This window comes from Phialemonium atrogriseum (assembly GCF_030411735.1).
Source record: "Phialemonium atrogriseum strain 8032-3 unplaced genomic scaffold QBC33scaffold_8, whole genome shotgun sequence".
In the NCBI taxonomy this organism is placed as follows: Eukaryota; Fungi; Ascomycota; class Sordariomycetes; order Cephalothecales; family Cephalothecaceae; genus Phialemonium; species Phialemonium atrogriseum.
In genome coordinates this window covers 477,648-493,795 of record NW_026848145.1, presented here as the reverse complement: position 1 = coordinate 493,795, position 16,148 = coordinate 477,648, and the positions used below count along the sequence as shown (strand labels likewise).

At 56.4% G+C, this 16,148-nt stretch overlaps 6 protein-coding genes across 6 annotated transcripts; 4 read left to right on the top strand and 2 right to left on the bottom strand.

The window, feature by feature from the left end:
* The first annotated feature begins 1,221 nt into the window (after nucleotides 1-1,221).
* QBC33DRAFT_362020 (phospholipid-translocating P-type ATPase) lies at nucleotides 1,222-6,380 on the top strand. Its single transcript, XM_060423929.1, has 3 exons — nucleotides 1,222-1,841; nucleotides 1,908-5,098; nucleotides 5,174-6,380. The coding sequence occupies exons 1-3, from the start codon at nucleotides 1,398-1,400 to the stop codon at nucleotides 6,096-6,098; spliced, it is 4,560 nt and encodes a 1,519-aa protein (XP_060285052.1). The 5' UTR covers nucleotides 1,222-1,397; the 3' UTR covers nucleotides 6,099-6,380.
* Nucleotides 6,381-6,936: 556 nt separating this feature from the next.
* QBC33DRAFT_361961 (uncharacterized protein) lies at nucleotides 6,937-9,350 on the top strand. Its single transcript, XM_060423928.1, has 3 exons — nucleotides 6,937-7,305; nucleotides 7,379-7,553; nucleotides 7,617-9,350. The coding sequence occupies exons 1-3, from the start codon at nucleotides 7,244-7,246 to the stop codon at nucleotides 9,201-9,203; spliced, it is 1,824 nt and encodes a 607-aa protein (XP_060285051.1). The 5' UTR covers nucleotides 6,937-7,243; the 3' UTR covers nucleotides 9,204-9,350.
* On the bottom strand, nucleotides 9,351-11,002 carry QBC33DRAFT_606292 (uncharacterized protein). Its single transcript, XM_060432301.1, has 2 exons — nucleotides 10,371-11,002; nucleotides 9,351-10,274 (listed from the first exon to the last, which is right to left on the bottom strand). The coding sequence occupies exons 1-2, from the start codon at nucleotides 10,770-10,772 to the stop codon at nucleotides 9,624-9,626; spliced, it is 1,053 nt and encodes a 350-aa protein (XP_060285050.1). The 5' UTR covers nucleotides 10,773-11,002; the 3' UTR covers nucleotides 9,351-9,623.
* QBC33DRAFT_606278 (kinase-like domain-containing protein) lies at nucleotides 11,003-12,409 on the bottom strand (the record flags this gene model as incomplete). The annotated part of the gene is made up of 2 exons (XM_060432300.1): nucleotides 11,003-12,083; nucleotides 12,367-12,409. The coding sequence occupies 2 exons, from the start codon at nucleotides 12,407-12,409 to the stop codon at nucleotides 11,233-11,235; spliced, it is 894 nt and encodes a 297-aa protein (XP_060285049.1). The 3' UTR covers nucleotides 11,003-11,232.
* Nucleotides 12,410-12,762: 353 nt separating this feature from the next.
* On the top strand, nucleotides 12,763-13,803 carry QBC33DRAFT_533841 (uncharacterized protein). The gene has a single exon (XM_060427497.1). The coding sequence runs from the start codon at nucleotides 12,873-12,875 to the stop codon at nucleotides 13,377-13,379; it is 507 nt and encodes a 168-aa protein (XP_060285048.1). The 5' UTR covers nucleotides 12,763-12,872; the 3' UTR covers nucleotides 13,380-13,803.
* Nucleotides 13,804-14,079: 276 nt separating this feature from the next.
* On the top strand, nucleotides 14,080-15,817 carry QBC33DRAFT_448527 (mitochondrial inner membrane magnesium transporter mrs2; the record flags this gene model as incomplete). Its single annotated transcript, XM_060424474.1, has 3 exons — nucleotides 14,080-14,682; nucleotides 14,739-15,367; nucleotides 15,427-15,817. The coding sequence occupies 3 exons, from the start codon at nucleotides 14,080-14,082 to the stop codon at nucleotides 15,815-15,817; spliced, it is 1,623 nt and encodes a 540-aa protein (XP_060285047.1).
* Between the last annotated feature and the right edge of the window lie 331 nt (nucleotides 15,818-16,148).

Sequence of the window (16,148 nt, the reverse complement as noted above, 5' to 3'; positions counted from 1 at the left end):
AACCTACCTATAAGAGACCAGAAACGTCGGCATGTGGTGGCTAAAAGGAAAATGGGCTCGTGGGTAACTAACCGTAGGGGCCAATGCGTCTTTGCCCCTCGATTTCGCAAGGCTGAGAGGCGAGGGACAGATCGTAATCAAGTTGCCCCTGGATGTGATGGAAGCCAAGAGTTTCCGTTTCGCATTTTTCGCATTGGTCAGCGCCATCCACGTACATTCAAGGCAAGGATGCCTCGGACTTTGGCAGTCTTTAGCCACAGTCCGAGGTAGTCTTTAGCAATCCTGGCTGCCTGATCATACGCAGTAGTACTATACCGTATTAAGACGCGGGCCATCGAATAATCGATCCTTTAGCTCCTCCTGCGTCCTTTGCGACTAGCTCCTTTAAGAACTAGGCTGGGTCCGAAGTCGGTACCGGCCCTACCGGGCTTCGAGACCTGGATCTGGTTCTTCAATTTGCTGAGCAGTGGCCGCCGGAGCCGTGCTCCACCAGCTAGCAGTTGGCAACGCCTTCATTTGTTCACCCCGCTGGAGCTTGAATCGTCACGGCTCCCGAACAGTCCGTGTGAAATTTTCTGATCCACCAATGTGTCCGTTTATATCCGGGGTCTCCAAAATACGCAGTATACGTAGGTTCTTTTCCGGATTCGTAGATACCTTACCCATCTCAGGTACCCCGAAGTATCGAGTAAGGATCCTGATTTCATGAGGCGTCTGGTAGAAGCTGTCGCGCCATTTTCTAGAGGCCACGCAATAAAGCGCAAAGCCATGAGGCGTCGGATGGGGCTGTGAGGCTGTACAACATACGTACTGTGGTAGGAAGGAAAGATGGTAATTCGAAGAGAACAGGTTCGGTTGATCGCCAATTAATAGGGGTCTGGAGTAACAAGCGACCCCCTTGGGTTCCCGCTGTGTCATTGGGCAAATTACAGTGAAAGTGGGTGCTTTCTGGGTCGCCCTGCTCCAATTTTCCCTTCTTGGCCCGCCATGCATTTTCAGGCTCTCTCGCTCTTTGCAAAACCCCGGCTTATCCGACATTAACATCAAAAGTTACAATTCCCTCCCGCCCCCCAATTCTGGCCTCCCCATCAACCACCCGCCGTCACCGGTTCGAAGTTGACAATTCACACTCGACACTCGTTTTGGCCCGGCTCTGGCTCTGGTTTCTGGCCCCGCACGTCATCTGTCAGCACTCGACGCCAGCCACTCCGACAACCTGCCTGCCTCGCCTAGCGACGCCTGTCCAAATCCCCCCCAACCGGGCAATTCGACGATAGCTTCAATTGTGAAGGCTGCCAAAGCGGCGAATCGGCGAATCAGCGAGCGATCTGGCCAATCCCAGGCAAAGCTTGGCAGACAACTGGGGCTGATCGGGCTCTGCCCGCGACTCCCTTGTGATGGCGCCTCTAAAGGGCGGAGGCGACGACGGCCTGGACCCTGAGAACAACCTGGCTACAACGCGGTCAAGATGGGCAACCCGGAAGTTGACCGTCAAGAGTAGCAACATCAAGCGCCTGTCATTAATGGGGAGGAAACACCACCGCAGCGCGTCTAACGAGAAGAAGAGGACATCCGGCGCCTCCGGCTCCCTCAAACAACAGGACGATAGTAATACCGTAGCCGGTGACGGTCCTCCCCCGGGTGCCAGCCCAAGGACATTGTTTTTCAATCTCGCCCTTCCCGTCGAACACACGGATGAGCATGGCAACCCGGCACAGCCATACGCTCGCAACAAGATCCGCACAGCCAAGTACACTCCGCTGTCTTTCGTCCCCAAGAACCTATGGTTCCAATTCCACAACATTGCCAACATCCTCTTCCTCTTCCTCGTTATCCTAGTTGTAGGTTCTCCCCGCTGCTGCTACTGATGCCATGTAAGAAGAAGAGGCTTGCTCACTCTTTCCCAGATTTTCCCTATATTCGGCGGTGTCAACCCCGGATTAAACGCAGTTCCCTTAATTGTCATTATTACAATTACCGCTTTCAAGGATGCCATCGAGGATTACCGACGAACAGCCCTCGACAACGTCCTAAACAACGCACCCGTCCACCGCCTCTGCGGCTGGAGCAACGTCAACGTCCAGGAAGACAATGTGTCGACGTGGAGGAAGATCAAGAAGGCCACTTCGAAATTCTTCGGCACAATGTGGCATGGGATAGAGCGGCTGTGGAAGAGGGATGTGAAGACACACAACTCTGCGACTTACGACAATCCTCGAATGTCTATCGAGTCCCGGGTTACCCGTCCCGAGTCATTGATTATCTCGCCTCATTCCCGTCAATCCTTCGTATCGGCCCAGGAGGACATTCAGATGACCCCGGTGCCATCGCCCCTTCCGCGGGAGACAAATCGCTTGGAACTACCGCCGGATCCAACCAAGTCCTTGTCCTTCCCCGCGGACGACGAGACCATCTTGCGGACAATCAAGGGCGACGTGATCAATCACGAGGTGCCAGCACCAGGAAAGGCTCGATTCCACAAGGACGCGTGGAAGAACTTGCAAGTCGGCGATTTCGTCCGTCTCTACAACGACGACGAACTTCCCGCCGATGTCATCATCCTGTCGACTTCGGATCCCGATGGATCCTGCTACGTGGAAACCAAGAATCTAGACGGTGAGACAAACTTAAAAGTTCGTTCCGCCCTTCGATGCGGGCGGTCAATCAAGCATGCTCGAGACTGCGAGCGAGCCCAGTTCGTGATCGACAGCGAGGCGCCCCAGCCGAACCTGTACAAGTATAACGGCGCAATCAAGTGGCGGCAGAGGCTGCCACACGACCCCGATGGTGAGCCGAGGGACATGTCCGAGCCGATCAGCATCGATAACGTGCTTCTGCGCGGCTGTAACCTGAGGAACACCGAGTGGGCTCTTGGGATAGTTGTCTTTACCGGGCACGACACCAAGATCATGATGAACGCCGGCATAACCCCAAGCAAGCGCGCTCGTATCGCGCGTGAGATGAACTTCACCGTCATCTGCAATTTCGGCATCCTTCTCATCATGTGCCTGATTTCTGCAATCGCGTCTGGTGTAGCATGGAGTAAAACGGACGCCTCGTTGTCTTGGTTCGATTTCGGCTCAATCGGCGGATCCGCCCCCCTGAGTGGCTTCATCACCTTCTGGGCTGCCCTCATCGTTTACCAGAACTTGGTGCCCATCTCGCTCTATATCTCGCTCGAGATCGTCCGGACGCTGCAGGCCATCTTCATCTACAGCGATGTTGCGATGTACTACGAGAAACTCGATCAGCCCTGCATTCCCAAGTCGTGGAACATTTCGGATGACGTTGGCCAGATCGAGTACATCTTCTCCGACAAGACTGGCACCCTCACTCAGAACGTCATGGAGTTCAAGAAGGCGACGGTCAATGGCCAGCCGTACGGCGAGGCCTACACGGAGGCCCAGGCTGGCATGCAGAAGAGACTCGGCATCGATGTGGAGAAGGAAGCCGTGAAGATCAGAGCCGAGATTGACCAGGCCAAAGTCCGTGCCCTCGAGGGTCTTCGAGCACTGGACAACAACCCCTACCTCCATGACGAGGACATAACCTTCATTGCTCCCGACTTTGTCGACGATTTGGCTGGCAAGCATGGGGACGAGCAGCAGCGGGCAAATGAGCATTTCATGCTCGCCCTCGCTCTTTGCCACACAGTCATCGCCGAGAAGCAGCTGGGCGATCAGCCAAAGATTATCTTCAAGGCCCAGAGTCCCGATGAAGCGGCGCTCGTTGCCACCGCCCGCGACATGGGCTTTACCGTTCTCGGGTCGTCCAATGACGGCATCAACGTGAACGTCATGGGCGAGGAGAGGCATTACCCCATCCTCAACACCATCGAATTCAACTCTAGCAGGAAACGCATGAGTGCGATCGTGAGGATGCCGGACGGGAGGATTGTGCTCTTCTGCAAGGGCGCCGACAGTGTCATCTATTCGCGACTCAAGCGCGGTCAGCAGCCGGAACTTCGCAAGGAGACGGCCACGCACCTCGAGATGTTTGCCAGAGAAGGCCTGCGCACTCTATGCATCGCCGAGAAAGTGCTCGATGAGGAGGAATATTATGCATGGAAGAAGGAGCATGACATGGCGGCAACAGCTCTAGACAATCGCGAGGAAAGGCTCGAGGAAGTTGCCGATCGGATCGAGCAGGACCTGACTCTGCTCGGGGGGACGGCCATTGAAGACCGTCTCCAAGACGGAGTTCCCGACACCATCGCCCTCCTTGGCGATGCTGGTGTCAAGCTCTGGGTGCTTACCGGAGACAAGGTCGAGACGGCCATCAACATCGGCTTCTCCTGCAACCTCCTCAACAACGACATGGAGCTCATTCGGCTCCAGGTCGAAGAGGACGAGACCGGGGAGACCCCTGAAGAGGTGTACCTACGTAGCCTCGACGAAGCGCTCGACAAGCACTTGCAGGCGTTCGGCATGACGGGCAGCGATGAGGAGCTGAAGTACGCCAGAAAGGACCACGAGCCCCCCGCGCCGACACACGCTCTCGTCATCGACGGTTTCACATTGCGATGGGTCCTCGACGATGCGCTCAAGCAGAAGTTCCTGTTGCTCTGCAAGCAATGCAAGTCTGTACTCTGCTGTCGAGTCAGTCCCGCACAAAAGGCTGCCGTCGTATCCATGGTGAAGAGCGGCCTCGATGTCATGACGCTGTCCGTCGGTGACGGTGCCAACGACGTCGCCATGATCCAGGAAGCCGACGTCGGTGTCGGTATCGCCGGTGAGGAGGGTCGCCAGGCTGTCATGTCGTCGGACTACGCCATCGGCCAGTTCCGGTTCCTGCAGCGCCTCGTCCTCGTCCACGGGAGATGGTCCTACCGTCGGTTAGCAGAGATGATCAGCAACTTCTTCTACAAGAATATGGTGTGGACATTCGCCATCTTCTGGTACCAGATGTACTGCGACTTCGACATCACGTACATCTTCGAGTACACGTACATTCTCATGTTCAACCTGTTCTTCACCTCGATCCCTGTTATTCTCATGGGAGTCCTGGATCAGGATGTTGATGATGCCATCTCACTCGCCGTGCCCCAGCTCTACCGTCGCGGTATCGAACGGCTGGAGTGGAGCCAGACAAAGTTCTGGTGAGTTTTTTCTTCTTTTCCCCCCCTCTTATCCTTCCTACGTTTGCTGGATCAAGTTGCTGACCATTTCCACAGGCTGTACATGCTCGATGGCTTTTACCAATCCGTAATGGCCTTCTTCATACCCTATCTTGCCGTAGCCGGCGCAACTTTCGTCTCTGGGAACGGTCTAGATGTGACGGACAGACTGCGGTTGGGCTTCTATATCCTTCATCCCGCCGTGATCACGATCAACCTCTACATCCTGATTAACACTTACCGATGGGATTGGCTGATGCTGTTGGTGGTCGTGCTCAGCGATCTCTTCGTCTTCTTCTGGACCGGGGTGTACTCGTCCACTACCTTTTCGCAATTCCTCTACCAGGCCGCCCCGCAAGTGTACGGAGAACTCACGTTCTGGCTTGTACTCCTTATCACTCCGGTTGTCTGCATATTCCCCCGATTCGTTATCAAGGCACTCCAGAAGGTGTACTTCCCCTACGACGTCGACGTCGTTCGGGAACAGATCACCATGGGCCTCTTTAAGGATGTCAAGACTCAAGGAGACACGGGTGCGGACGAATCGCTCAAGGGGACAGAAGCATCGTCTGGGTCGTCTGGGTCAGCTGGGAGAAGAAAGCACACTCACTTTGCGAGCGTCGACGAAGACAGGCGACCCATCTATCCTCCCTCGGTTGCGACCCATAATACGCGCACCCAGAATGGGAGTGACGGCTCAAACTACACGTATCCCCGCCAATCGATGGATATGGTATCTGAGATGCAGGTCCGGTCATCAATAGACCGAACCAGGCCATCGTATGACCGGGTACGTGCGTCAATGGATCGTGTCAGGGCGAGCTTCGAGGCCAGTAGCGACTTTACTTCGGCAGCACGGCTCAGTAGGATTGAGTCGTCGCACTCGGAAAACCAGCATCCACACCAGCGCCGGTTTAACCTGACGACGGTCCGGAAGCGCGGCCTGTCTGCCTTCTCAAAGAAGAGCGTCAACGACCCGTGACGAGACGAGCAACCTAGCCGTTCCCAACCCCGTTCCTAAGCTTGACCTCACATCGTTTCCATTCCGCCCACTGTATAATATACCGGTCTACGCCGCGCCGTAGGCCATCTCCATTGGACCTGTTGATATCCGGAGCGCTCATGCACTGATGAATCGCATGATCTGATCCACGAAACCGGGTTAAAACCTTGGTGGCTACTGTTCTACTGTTTCCTGGAATGTATCCTTTTTGGGTTTACTTTTTATCTCCTTTTCCTACCCTTTTCTTTCAAGCCGGCGTTGGGGTTCGACACATCATTGCCTGTGTCGGGAGAAGGGCACTGTACGAGAGGCTTTTGCGCTGGTTCTGAGACCTTCTTGCATACAAACTACCTACCTACTACCTAGCATCCTAGATCCGAGAGTTCATCATTCCTTATTCCGCTTTGCTCGCAAAATACCTATGGAAAACTGTGCTCACTCGAGGTACTTTTCTTTTTTTTCCTTTTTTTTTTTTTTTTTGTTTTTGATTGCACACCGTTTCCTGATTTAAACTCTGTTATCTGATTATCTCGATCACTTCCCATGGGGTACTGCCCATTTTTCATTGTATCGCCGGCGTTATGGGGAGATTATAGCATCCTGACAGAGGGGTCTGGACCACTGGGCAGAGGCAGAAAGGGGGCCGGGGGAGAAGGGGGGAAGAAGGGCTTTTTGGCATGTCGGGTTTGCATCTCCCAGTGTATATACGAAGACGAGTGCTAGAGGACGAGGTAATAGTCAGCAGACTAGAGGAGAATAGGGAAAAAAGCTCTTGTCAGTAGGTTTGTGTTGCTCTTGCATCCAAATATCTATCGATGACTCGTGACTGCACTGAGGCTCTCCTGCCTCTGCCAAGAGGAGTTGGTCTGATGTTTCCTCAAGCGGCATGTCGTAGACCCACAACACCGGGAAAGCTTGCATGGGTGGAAAGGGGCATTGGCCAATCAGCAGAGCTTTGCCCAGGGCGATCATGCGCAATCAACCTCAACTGCGCCGGACTGCTTCTCAGGACGATCCAAGATCCCCCGATACCTACCTCTATGTTGTGAGCCCTCAGCCTAGGCTCCAGCCTCGCTCGTTTCCCCCTTTGATTTTAGCGACTAGTCTCAGCCACTGCTAGTGTGATGGCGTCGGAAGCTCTGGACGGGTTGCTTCAGCAACTTCGTTCCGTCTTGGAACTCGTACCGTACGTTTTCGCTATTTTAAGCCGGACATTCTCCAGCTCGAGCTTGGTTTTGCTAACAGGGGCTAACTTCCAGATTAGTCGACGTCCCTGACGTCCCGTCATTCGTCTGGAAAGCCCTATTTACGGCTTTTGCTGCTCTGGCGTTATGGATCACGTTAGGGGGAGAGAGGGACCAACCTATCCGTTACAAGGTGCCTTCCCCAAAGCTACCAGAGAAAGTTGAATTCCTCGATCAGCCGAGCATCAAGGTAGGTGTCTTATACAACCCCGGCATGCGGTGGTCGTTCAACGTGGCTAACGTTCTTATGCAGAAATCCGGCACCACGGCCATCCAGTGTTACGCCCCCGCGACGGGCCAGTTCCTGGGATTCGTCAACCCATCGACGCCAGCCGCGATCGACCGCGCAGTCGAGCAGGCGCATGCGGCGCAGGCGACTTGGTGCAGGACGACGTTCCGCGACCGCCGCGCGGTGCTCCGCAGCATCCTACAATACGTTCTCGACAACCAGGAGGAGATATGCCGCGTCGCCTGCCTAGATTCGGGCAAGACTATGGTTGACGCCCAGCTGGGCGAGATCCTGGTCACGGTCGAGAAGCTACAGTGGACGATCAAGCACGGCGAGAAGGCTTTGCGCCCTTCAAGGAGGCCCACAAACCTGCTGATGATGTACAAGCGGAATACTGTGCACTACGAGCCCCTCGGCTTGGTGGCCGCCCTGGTGTCGTGGAACTACCCCTTCCACAACTTCATCGGCCCCGTGATCAGCGCCATCTTCGCCGGGAACGCCATCCTCGTCAAGGTCTCGGAGCAGACCGCCTGGAGCGCCGCATTCTTCACCAGCATCGCGCGCGGCGCCCTGATCGCCCACGGGCACGACCCGACTCTGATCCAGACGGTAGTGTGCTGGCCGCAGACGGCCGGCCACATCACGGCGCACCCGGGCATCTCGCACATCACCTTCATCGGGTCCCGCGCCGTCTGCCACAAGGTGGCCGCCTCCGCGGCCAAGGCGCTGACCCCGCTCGTCGCCGAGCTGGGCGGCAAGGACCCCTGCCTCGTGCTGGACTCGGCGGCCGGCGACCTGCCGCGCATCGTCGAGATCCTCCTCCGCGGCACCTTCCAGGCCAGCGGCCAGAACTGCATCGGCATCGAGCGCATCATCGCCGGCCCCGCCATCTACGACCGGCTCGTCGCGCTCCTCGAGCCGCGCGTGCGCGCCCTGCGCCTCGGCCCCGACGCCGACGTCGGCGCCATGATCTCGGACGCCTCCTTTGCAGGGCTGGAGTCCCTTCTCGACGACGCCGCTCTCCTCGGCGCGAGGGTCCTCGTGGGCGGGAGGCGCTTCGCCCACCCGGACCACCCGTCCGGCCACTACTTCTCGCCGACGCTCGTCGCAGACGTCACGCCGCACATGGCGATCGCGCGGGAGGAGTGCTTCGGTCCTATCATGTGCCTGATGCGCGCCCCAGACGCGTCGGCGGCGTCGGCCGTGGCGATGGCGAACGCGGCGCCCTTCGGGCTGGGCGCGGCCGTGTTCGGGGCCGAGCGTGACCCCGCGGTCCGCGAGGTGGCGCGCGGCCTGCGCGCCGGCATGGTGGCGGTCAACGACTTCGCGGCCTTCTACGCCGTGCAGCTCCCGTTCGGCGGGGCGGGCGGGTCCGGGTACGGCCGGTTCGCGGGCGACGAGGGGCTCAGGGGCCTGTGCAACGTAAAGGCCGTGTGCGAAGACCGCCTGTGGTGGGCGGGCGCGCGGACGGCCATCCCGCCGCCTATCCGGTACCCCGTCGGCGATCAGGAGAGGAGCTGGCGGTTCGCCAGGGGCGTCGTGGAGGTTGGGTATGGGGCCTCGTTGGGGAGAAAGGCGCGCGGGTTGGTGGGGATACTGAGGAATAGCTAAGGGGTGTGTGTGTGTCTGGTCAGGTCTGTATTGTTAAAGATATTGTAATAGCAAACCCGGAAATTGCACGACTTGGAATCGATATCCTTTTTTTTTTTACTCTCGGCGGCGATGTTCCCCCGTCGCCCCTTGGCTCCCCCCCCTGGCAAACACACTCTCGGAATTTACTGAGGGCCTGACCGTGGTACATGCTTCGACTCTTTAATCATATTGGACTGTATCAGTCAGCCTCCCAACTTGTTCTCATGCGTTGCTGGTCACTTCATAGCGGTCCCCTGGCACTATCACGACACTATGTATCACTCCTGGTGGCTCTTCTCAGCCACCACCAAACCACGGGAACGAATTCAGCAACACATGACGTCCATTATGAATCCTGAATTTATATATTATAAAAAATCCGATCTATTGCCCGATCCCCTACAACCGCCCCGCCATACACCGCGACAAGACCCTGAACACAAACCCGCACGCCATCGGGAGCCTGTTCCCCGGATCGCGGAGCCGCGCCTCGAGGCCGACCAGGACCTCCTCCTGGACGTGCTCGGGCCAGTCCCCGGCGAAGACGTCCCAGCTCTCGTACAGCCTCGCCAGGCACAGGGCCAGCGCGTCGTCGTCGAGGCGCATCATGCCGTCAAACCCCTGCCTGGTCAGCTCCCAGCAGCAGGCCTCGCCGGGCGCGAGCGCCGCGCCGGCGCCGCGCAGCCAGAACAGCCGCCGCGCCTTCTCCCAGTCGAAGGGCCCCGCGACGGCGTCCTCGGGCAGGCGGGCGCGCGGATGGACGCCCAGGTGCGTCGTCGCCCAGGTCGGCGTCCGACAGTCGTGCCGGGCCGCGAAGAGCTGCCAGTCTGCCTCGAAGCAGGCGTGGATCGATTTGACGTGGTCGAACCCTCCCGGGTGGGGTTCATGGAGGGGTGGGCAGGGAATGGGGAGCGGAGGTCCTGGCGTCCACGGTTGGCATTGGAGACTCACGTGTTCGTAGTACCGGCCGCGGCCGTGCCGCCCGTACCAGATTTGCAAGGCGTCGAGGATCCGGGGGAGCGTGGCCCATGGGCAGGCGAGAACATCGCTCTGCACGAAGGGAGAGGTACAGTCAGCTTACACATATATACATGCATGCATACATACATGCAAGGCCTAACTTTCAGCGTCGAAAGCATTCCTCACCTGCAAGTCAGGGTCGCCCCCTATCCTCCGCTCGTCCGTATCGTAGCCGTAGTACGACTGAAGCCGCCCCTCGGGCCCGCGCGTGCAGCCGAACCAGACGTCCCAGGTGGGCGCGAAGGCGGAGACCAGCAGCTCGAGGAGGAATGAGCGGGCCGAGAGGTGATAGCCGATCCGCAGGCTGGCACGGGGGAGGCTGAGGTTCGATGACAGGTGAAAGATGCGCTCCAGGATCTCGAGGGGGAGCCGTTCTATCGGGGTGGCCGCCCTTGCCTTCCTTTTGCGTCTCTTCGGCGTAGTTGTCGTAGCCCCGCCGGATAGTGGTTGTTTTCTCTTTGGTTGGGGCGGCCTGAATCCTTTCTTCCGTGGACCTTTCCCCCGGATCTTGATGGGCGTTAATTCCATTTGGATAGCTCGGTGGGTAGAAAACACGAAGTGACAGAGAGATGCCTTGGTGTTGTGTCCAGAAACTGGACCTTCAACTCTCCGAATACGGTGATATGAATTCTCTGCAAGAGAATTCGTGCAAACCCCGCCGTCTAATGGCAGTCATAGCAGCAGAATAGGTGGATGGCCACCTGTGAGACCAGAATTGGGTAATCAAGTTTGCCAGGTGAGGACTTACGTTCGTCCAAGAAGTTATCAGATAATCGTGTGCGGTACGTAGAAAGTTGGCGCCAATAATGGCACTAACAGTGGAGCATCATCAATTAACAAATACCATAGCGCGCGGCTAGGGAGACTGTAATAGGGCTTAGCCTATAGCCGTGGTGCAGCGGTCAAATGCGCAGGCAGACCTCGCTGCTGGTGAATAGCGAGGTAGTCGGCGGCACCAGCGCGCTCTCTAGGAGTCTCTACCCGTGAATCACGCCATTGGACCAGACTCCACCCAACCGTCGATAACTTCTTTGAATCCCAGCTCGGCCAACTTGCGGGCAACCAAGCGACGCCAGTCCGACTTCCAGCTCTCCTCCCCACTGGGAAAGTCCATTCCAGACGACAAGTGAAACTTGGTTCTTATCCATTCTCTCGGGACATAGCCAGCGGTTTCCCAGTCGATAATACCCAAGGCGCGTGTAGCGGGATCGACAAGTATGTTTGTTGGGCCCAGATCGCTGTGATAGAAAACAAGCTTGGACGAGGTATTCATGCCCATCCTGGCGCAGTGTTCGAGCAGACGCTGCGGGGCGAAAGACTCTGGGGTGTCATTTCTCGCTAGAATAGCGTCCGCTAACTCCCTCCCGTCAACGCCGGAAATAGCGTCCCCCTTCCATTCAGCCATCTCCTTGCAGATCTCGGCGACACGGCCGATGCAATACTGCCGCAGGGTCTCATCCATGGTAGGCCATGCCTCGGCGAGAGTCTGGCCGGGCACACGGCCGAGGACGATATAGTACCGGTTATCCCACTCAGCCTGGTAAAGGACATTGGGGATATCGAAGCCTAGGGGTTGTTGGTCTTTCTTGGCATGAATAAACTCCAGAGTGGTGTGCTCTCTCGTAATATTTGCCCGGTCGCTGCCGATAAAACGGACCTTGATAAAGGTGTCTCCAGCGCGCCATACAGCTGCTGAGCTGCCAGCAGAATAGACTAAGCTGATGGGGTGGGAGAGCGGTGCAAACCGAAGGCCTTGGGGTTGGAAGTTGGGTGTATCTTCCGGAAGTGGCTGTGAGTCTGGCACTGGATCATGGGCGTCTGAGAGGATAAAGAATGCCCCTTTTCCATCAGCCCATGATGGACGATCGAGTGATGGGGAGGACTAGCGGGATAGCACAAGCTTTCCCCCGATTAACCAAGAGCAGCTATCAATCTCCCGAATACTGCCTATAACGCGATTGGCTAGAGCCGGTATGCTGTCTGCGATGCTAAGTTACTGATTTGTTGGTACGGGAGAGCGACCAATCCGAAGGCCCTAGGATGGAAATAAAAACGAAAGTTTGAAGGGTAGAAACGGAATCGAAGCAGCATGTAGAGTGGAGGGGGCAGTCTGGAGACTCACTTTGGAAGGGACCTGATGAGCAGAAGAGATGAGCGAGCGACATGGCTATGTGTCTAGGAAGGCGGCGCGCCACCTACCCACTCTACCACAGTATCGGGACAGGCAGTGAGATATCATTGGATTGAGCCGGTCCTATGTACGACTCCAAGCACGCAGCGGATGAGTGAGGGGAAGCGCATGGGTTTGAAGGAATATGATTGGCCAGTTAGTCGCTGTCACTGCCAGGGCCAGATAGAGCATGTGTGTAATCCGTACTACGCAGTATATTCACACAAGTAGAGAGAGTCTCTGCCTAATCAATAGACTCCAATCCAATTTCTTATGTTTGGCATAAGGCATGTGCCCTACCTCCACCATACTGACTTCGAACCACTTTGGCAGCCAGACTTATTCTCCCGCATGACCCTGAGCATCCCAACCATCATCCCCAGCCGGACAAGCCGCTCAGGATCCAATTAAGTGGCTTGAACGAGACGATCAACCAAGTGTTTGGTGACGGTACCAAAATGTCAGAACATTTGACGTCTATGGTTGACTTCGACGAGGCAGGACTTCGGTTCGCCAAGATGGCATTCAAGCAACTCTACGGCCGCGATGCAAACCCACAACATGCATCTGACTTCGTTCCACTGTACCAGTACAATACATTCCGCGGAAAATACGGCGAGTGCGAGCCGTGGGAGCATACGTGCGTCAGTCGCCCTCTATCCAATGAATCCACGCTAACGTTGAGCAGCGTCGACGGGTATGGCATCACCTTCGATCATCTTGTCAGCCCTGCCGACGACGATGACCCCGAGACCCTCATGATAAATACTTGCGATCCTTCCAACCCCGATGCGGCTAGGTACTTGAAGTTGGACCTTGGTCGATACAGTGCTGGCCCGGAACCGGTCGTGCTGCTCGTTCCGCGATGCTGTCAGTTGCGGCGGGGAACTACTGACCGCGAGAGAATTAATAATCAGGCCAAGGAGGCGAGAGAATATCTTTGCAGACAGGCAGCTAGCTCATAAGCACTCAATCCTACCAACTCAATACTCACGGGTCTTCAAACCAACATTGGGTCTGCAAGGTTAGACAAGGTACAATGGGACCTCGACAATGGCTGGTCGTGTACAAAAGCGGATAAGAGCGCCCTGGTCACGCGGGTTTCAATATGGCGGCGGAGCACTCCTCGTCACCTAGGGGCCACTCTTGGAAAACTGCCGCCTTTGGCTGGGCCAGGCTGGCGCCGCATCCGATATAAGTGTGGGTGAGCGGCAGGACCCGTCAGGGCCGGCGGTTGGTTGGGCTGCGTGGCTTTGCCGCGTCTTCGCCTTTAGCTTCCCAGACCTCGTTGTCCAGACAGCCTTGTCGTCTCGCCCATGGATTGTCACCAGAAGACAGCAGCCAAGAATCTGTCGTGGTCTGCCTTAAGCTGGGCTGCTGGGGTCGACCGAGAAACGCGGCACGTGATAGTAGAAGCAGATGGAGTTGGCGCCAAGAATTTTGCATTGCCTTGATTGGTGGGTGATTTAGACCAATGAAGAAGCACATATGTAGGGAGCGTCCGGCGAGGTTTTTCTCCACGTGACTCTCCTCCTCCAAATTTGTAGGCGTGTACGCATCATTATCACTAAATGCGGAAGCTTTTGACGTTCTTTTCCTGCAGATTCTCCTTCCTCTCCTGTGGAGCATGAGCTTAGTGACAGCATCGCCTGAGTCGCTACAGCAATGCCAGGGGCGTTGAGCACCCCGGCACCCTCACCTTCCCTCCTCCGGTTCCTTCGTGCTCAATCCCAAGGTTTATCCTTCTTCGATACAAACCATGGCGTTAAGTGCACTCTCCGCGCCAGCTCCGGTGCCCTTCTCCAGCAGCCTCCCTGCAACATGGCCAGGCAATCAAGGCAATGGACAAGGACCCTGTGTACTTCCAAGCCGAAGAAGAGTGCGGTAATGCAAGCCGGACTCTGGGACCTCGATGCGATTCTTCCAAAGTCATTTCAAAAGCAGCGCTCCCCGGTCGACAGGGCGAAGACGTCGAGGGTTCCGAACACACAGCGATATCTGTCCTCGGACCGCATGCCAAGCGCAATATGCAGACCGTCGTGGCGCGAGATGCTCTGGGGTCGAGCAACTGGGAAGCCGAGGCCGCTGAACCCGGAAGACCTACCGTCGCGAGACGAGAGAGGAGGCCCGGGCTCCATATTCAGTCCCAGCCGTACACAGGCTGCTAAGGCCGCCCTGGAGCCTCGTTTACGGTGCACTGAGGTTGACGAGAACGGGGAGGTAATCCTGACTGATGGCGAGTTCAAGAAGAGCGAGCTTATTGCTAAGGTATGGGGAAAGGGGGTATATCGAGCACGACCCGACGGTGCTGACAAGCTTGATAGTATGGCCTCCTGCCCCGCGACCTCCGCAAAATCGACGCATCCAATCTCCCGCATATTCTTGTCCGACCCTCCGTCATTCTCCTCAACCTCCTCCATCTGAAAGTCCTGATTAAGTCCGACCGCGTCCTTCTCTTCGATGTCTTTGGGACCAGGACCTCGTACCCGCAGTCGGCCTTCATGTACGATTTACAAGGGAAGCTACAGCAGAAGCAGGCACCTAGTGCCGGCGGGCTTCCGTACGAATTCCGAGCTCTCGAGGCCGTTCTCACATCCGTAACAACAGAACTCGAGGCCGAATTCGAGACTGTGCAGGCGCCGGTCATCCGTATTCTCAGCGAGCTCGAGGACGATATCGACCGGGACAAGCTCAGGATCCTACTCGTGCTCTCCAAGAAGGTCAGCACCTTCGAGCAGAAAGCCAAGCTCGTACGCGATGCCATAGAAGAGTTGCTAGAGGCCGACGACGATCTCGCAGATATGTACCTCACCGAGAAGACTCATGATCTATATCGTGGAGAGGATGACCACACTGAGATTGAGATGCTCCTAGAGTCCTACAATAAGATTTGCGACGAGGTTGCCCAGGAAGCCAGTAATCTGGTGTCAAGCATCAGGAATACCGAAGAAATGTAGGCATCTAACTGGGGGACCCCTTTTCCCGACATTGCCATTAACCTCTCCGTGTTAGTATTCGTGCCATTCTAGACGCCAACCGGAATTCCCTCATGCTGCTAGAGCTCAAGTTCAGCATCGGCACCTTGGGGCTGGCTATGGGGACCTTCCTGGCGGGACTCTACGGCATGAACCTCGAAAACTTCATCGAGGAGAAGAACTGGGGCTTCGGCACCGTCTCGGGAGTGTCTGCCATCATGTCCATCGTCATCTGTTGGTATGGCCTGGTGAAGCTGCGCAAGGTGCAGCGGGTCAAAATGGGCGGTTCTATGCGGACACAGGACCGAAACCACTGGTACGCCGACGACGGGACCGGCGGCTTGCTGGATGCGAGGAACAGGGAGAAGCTGCGCCAGATCAACATGCTGAAGGCGGCGTCGACTAAGCCAACGAAGAAGTGGTTTTGAAGCCTTGTCTAATGTAATGGCCTTTTCTTCTTGTTTGGGTATCGAGCATGGCGGCGTTATTGGTTGTCTCTCTCAAACTCGGGCACTGCATTGCATATAGACCGGCGTTAAGTTACATCTGGCGGCAGAACAGCCGGATAGTGATTGCGTCATATTGTATGTACATGTACGGATATATACATATATGTATGTACATAATGTTCCATATTCCAGATGGGATAGGTGGATCTCCTCTCGTCAAACGACCTTTCTGTAATAAGTCAATGATGTAAACAACGAGAACTGGAATGGGAGCCTTCGTCACTCGGTTGGGGTCACAGGCACTGGGGAG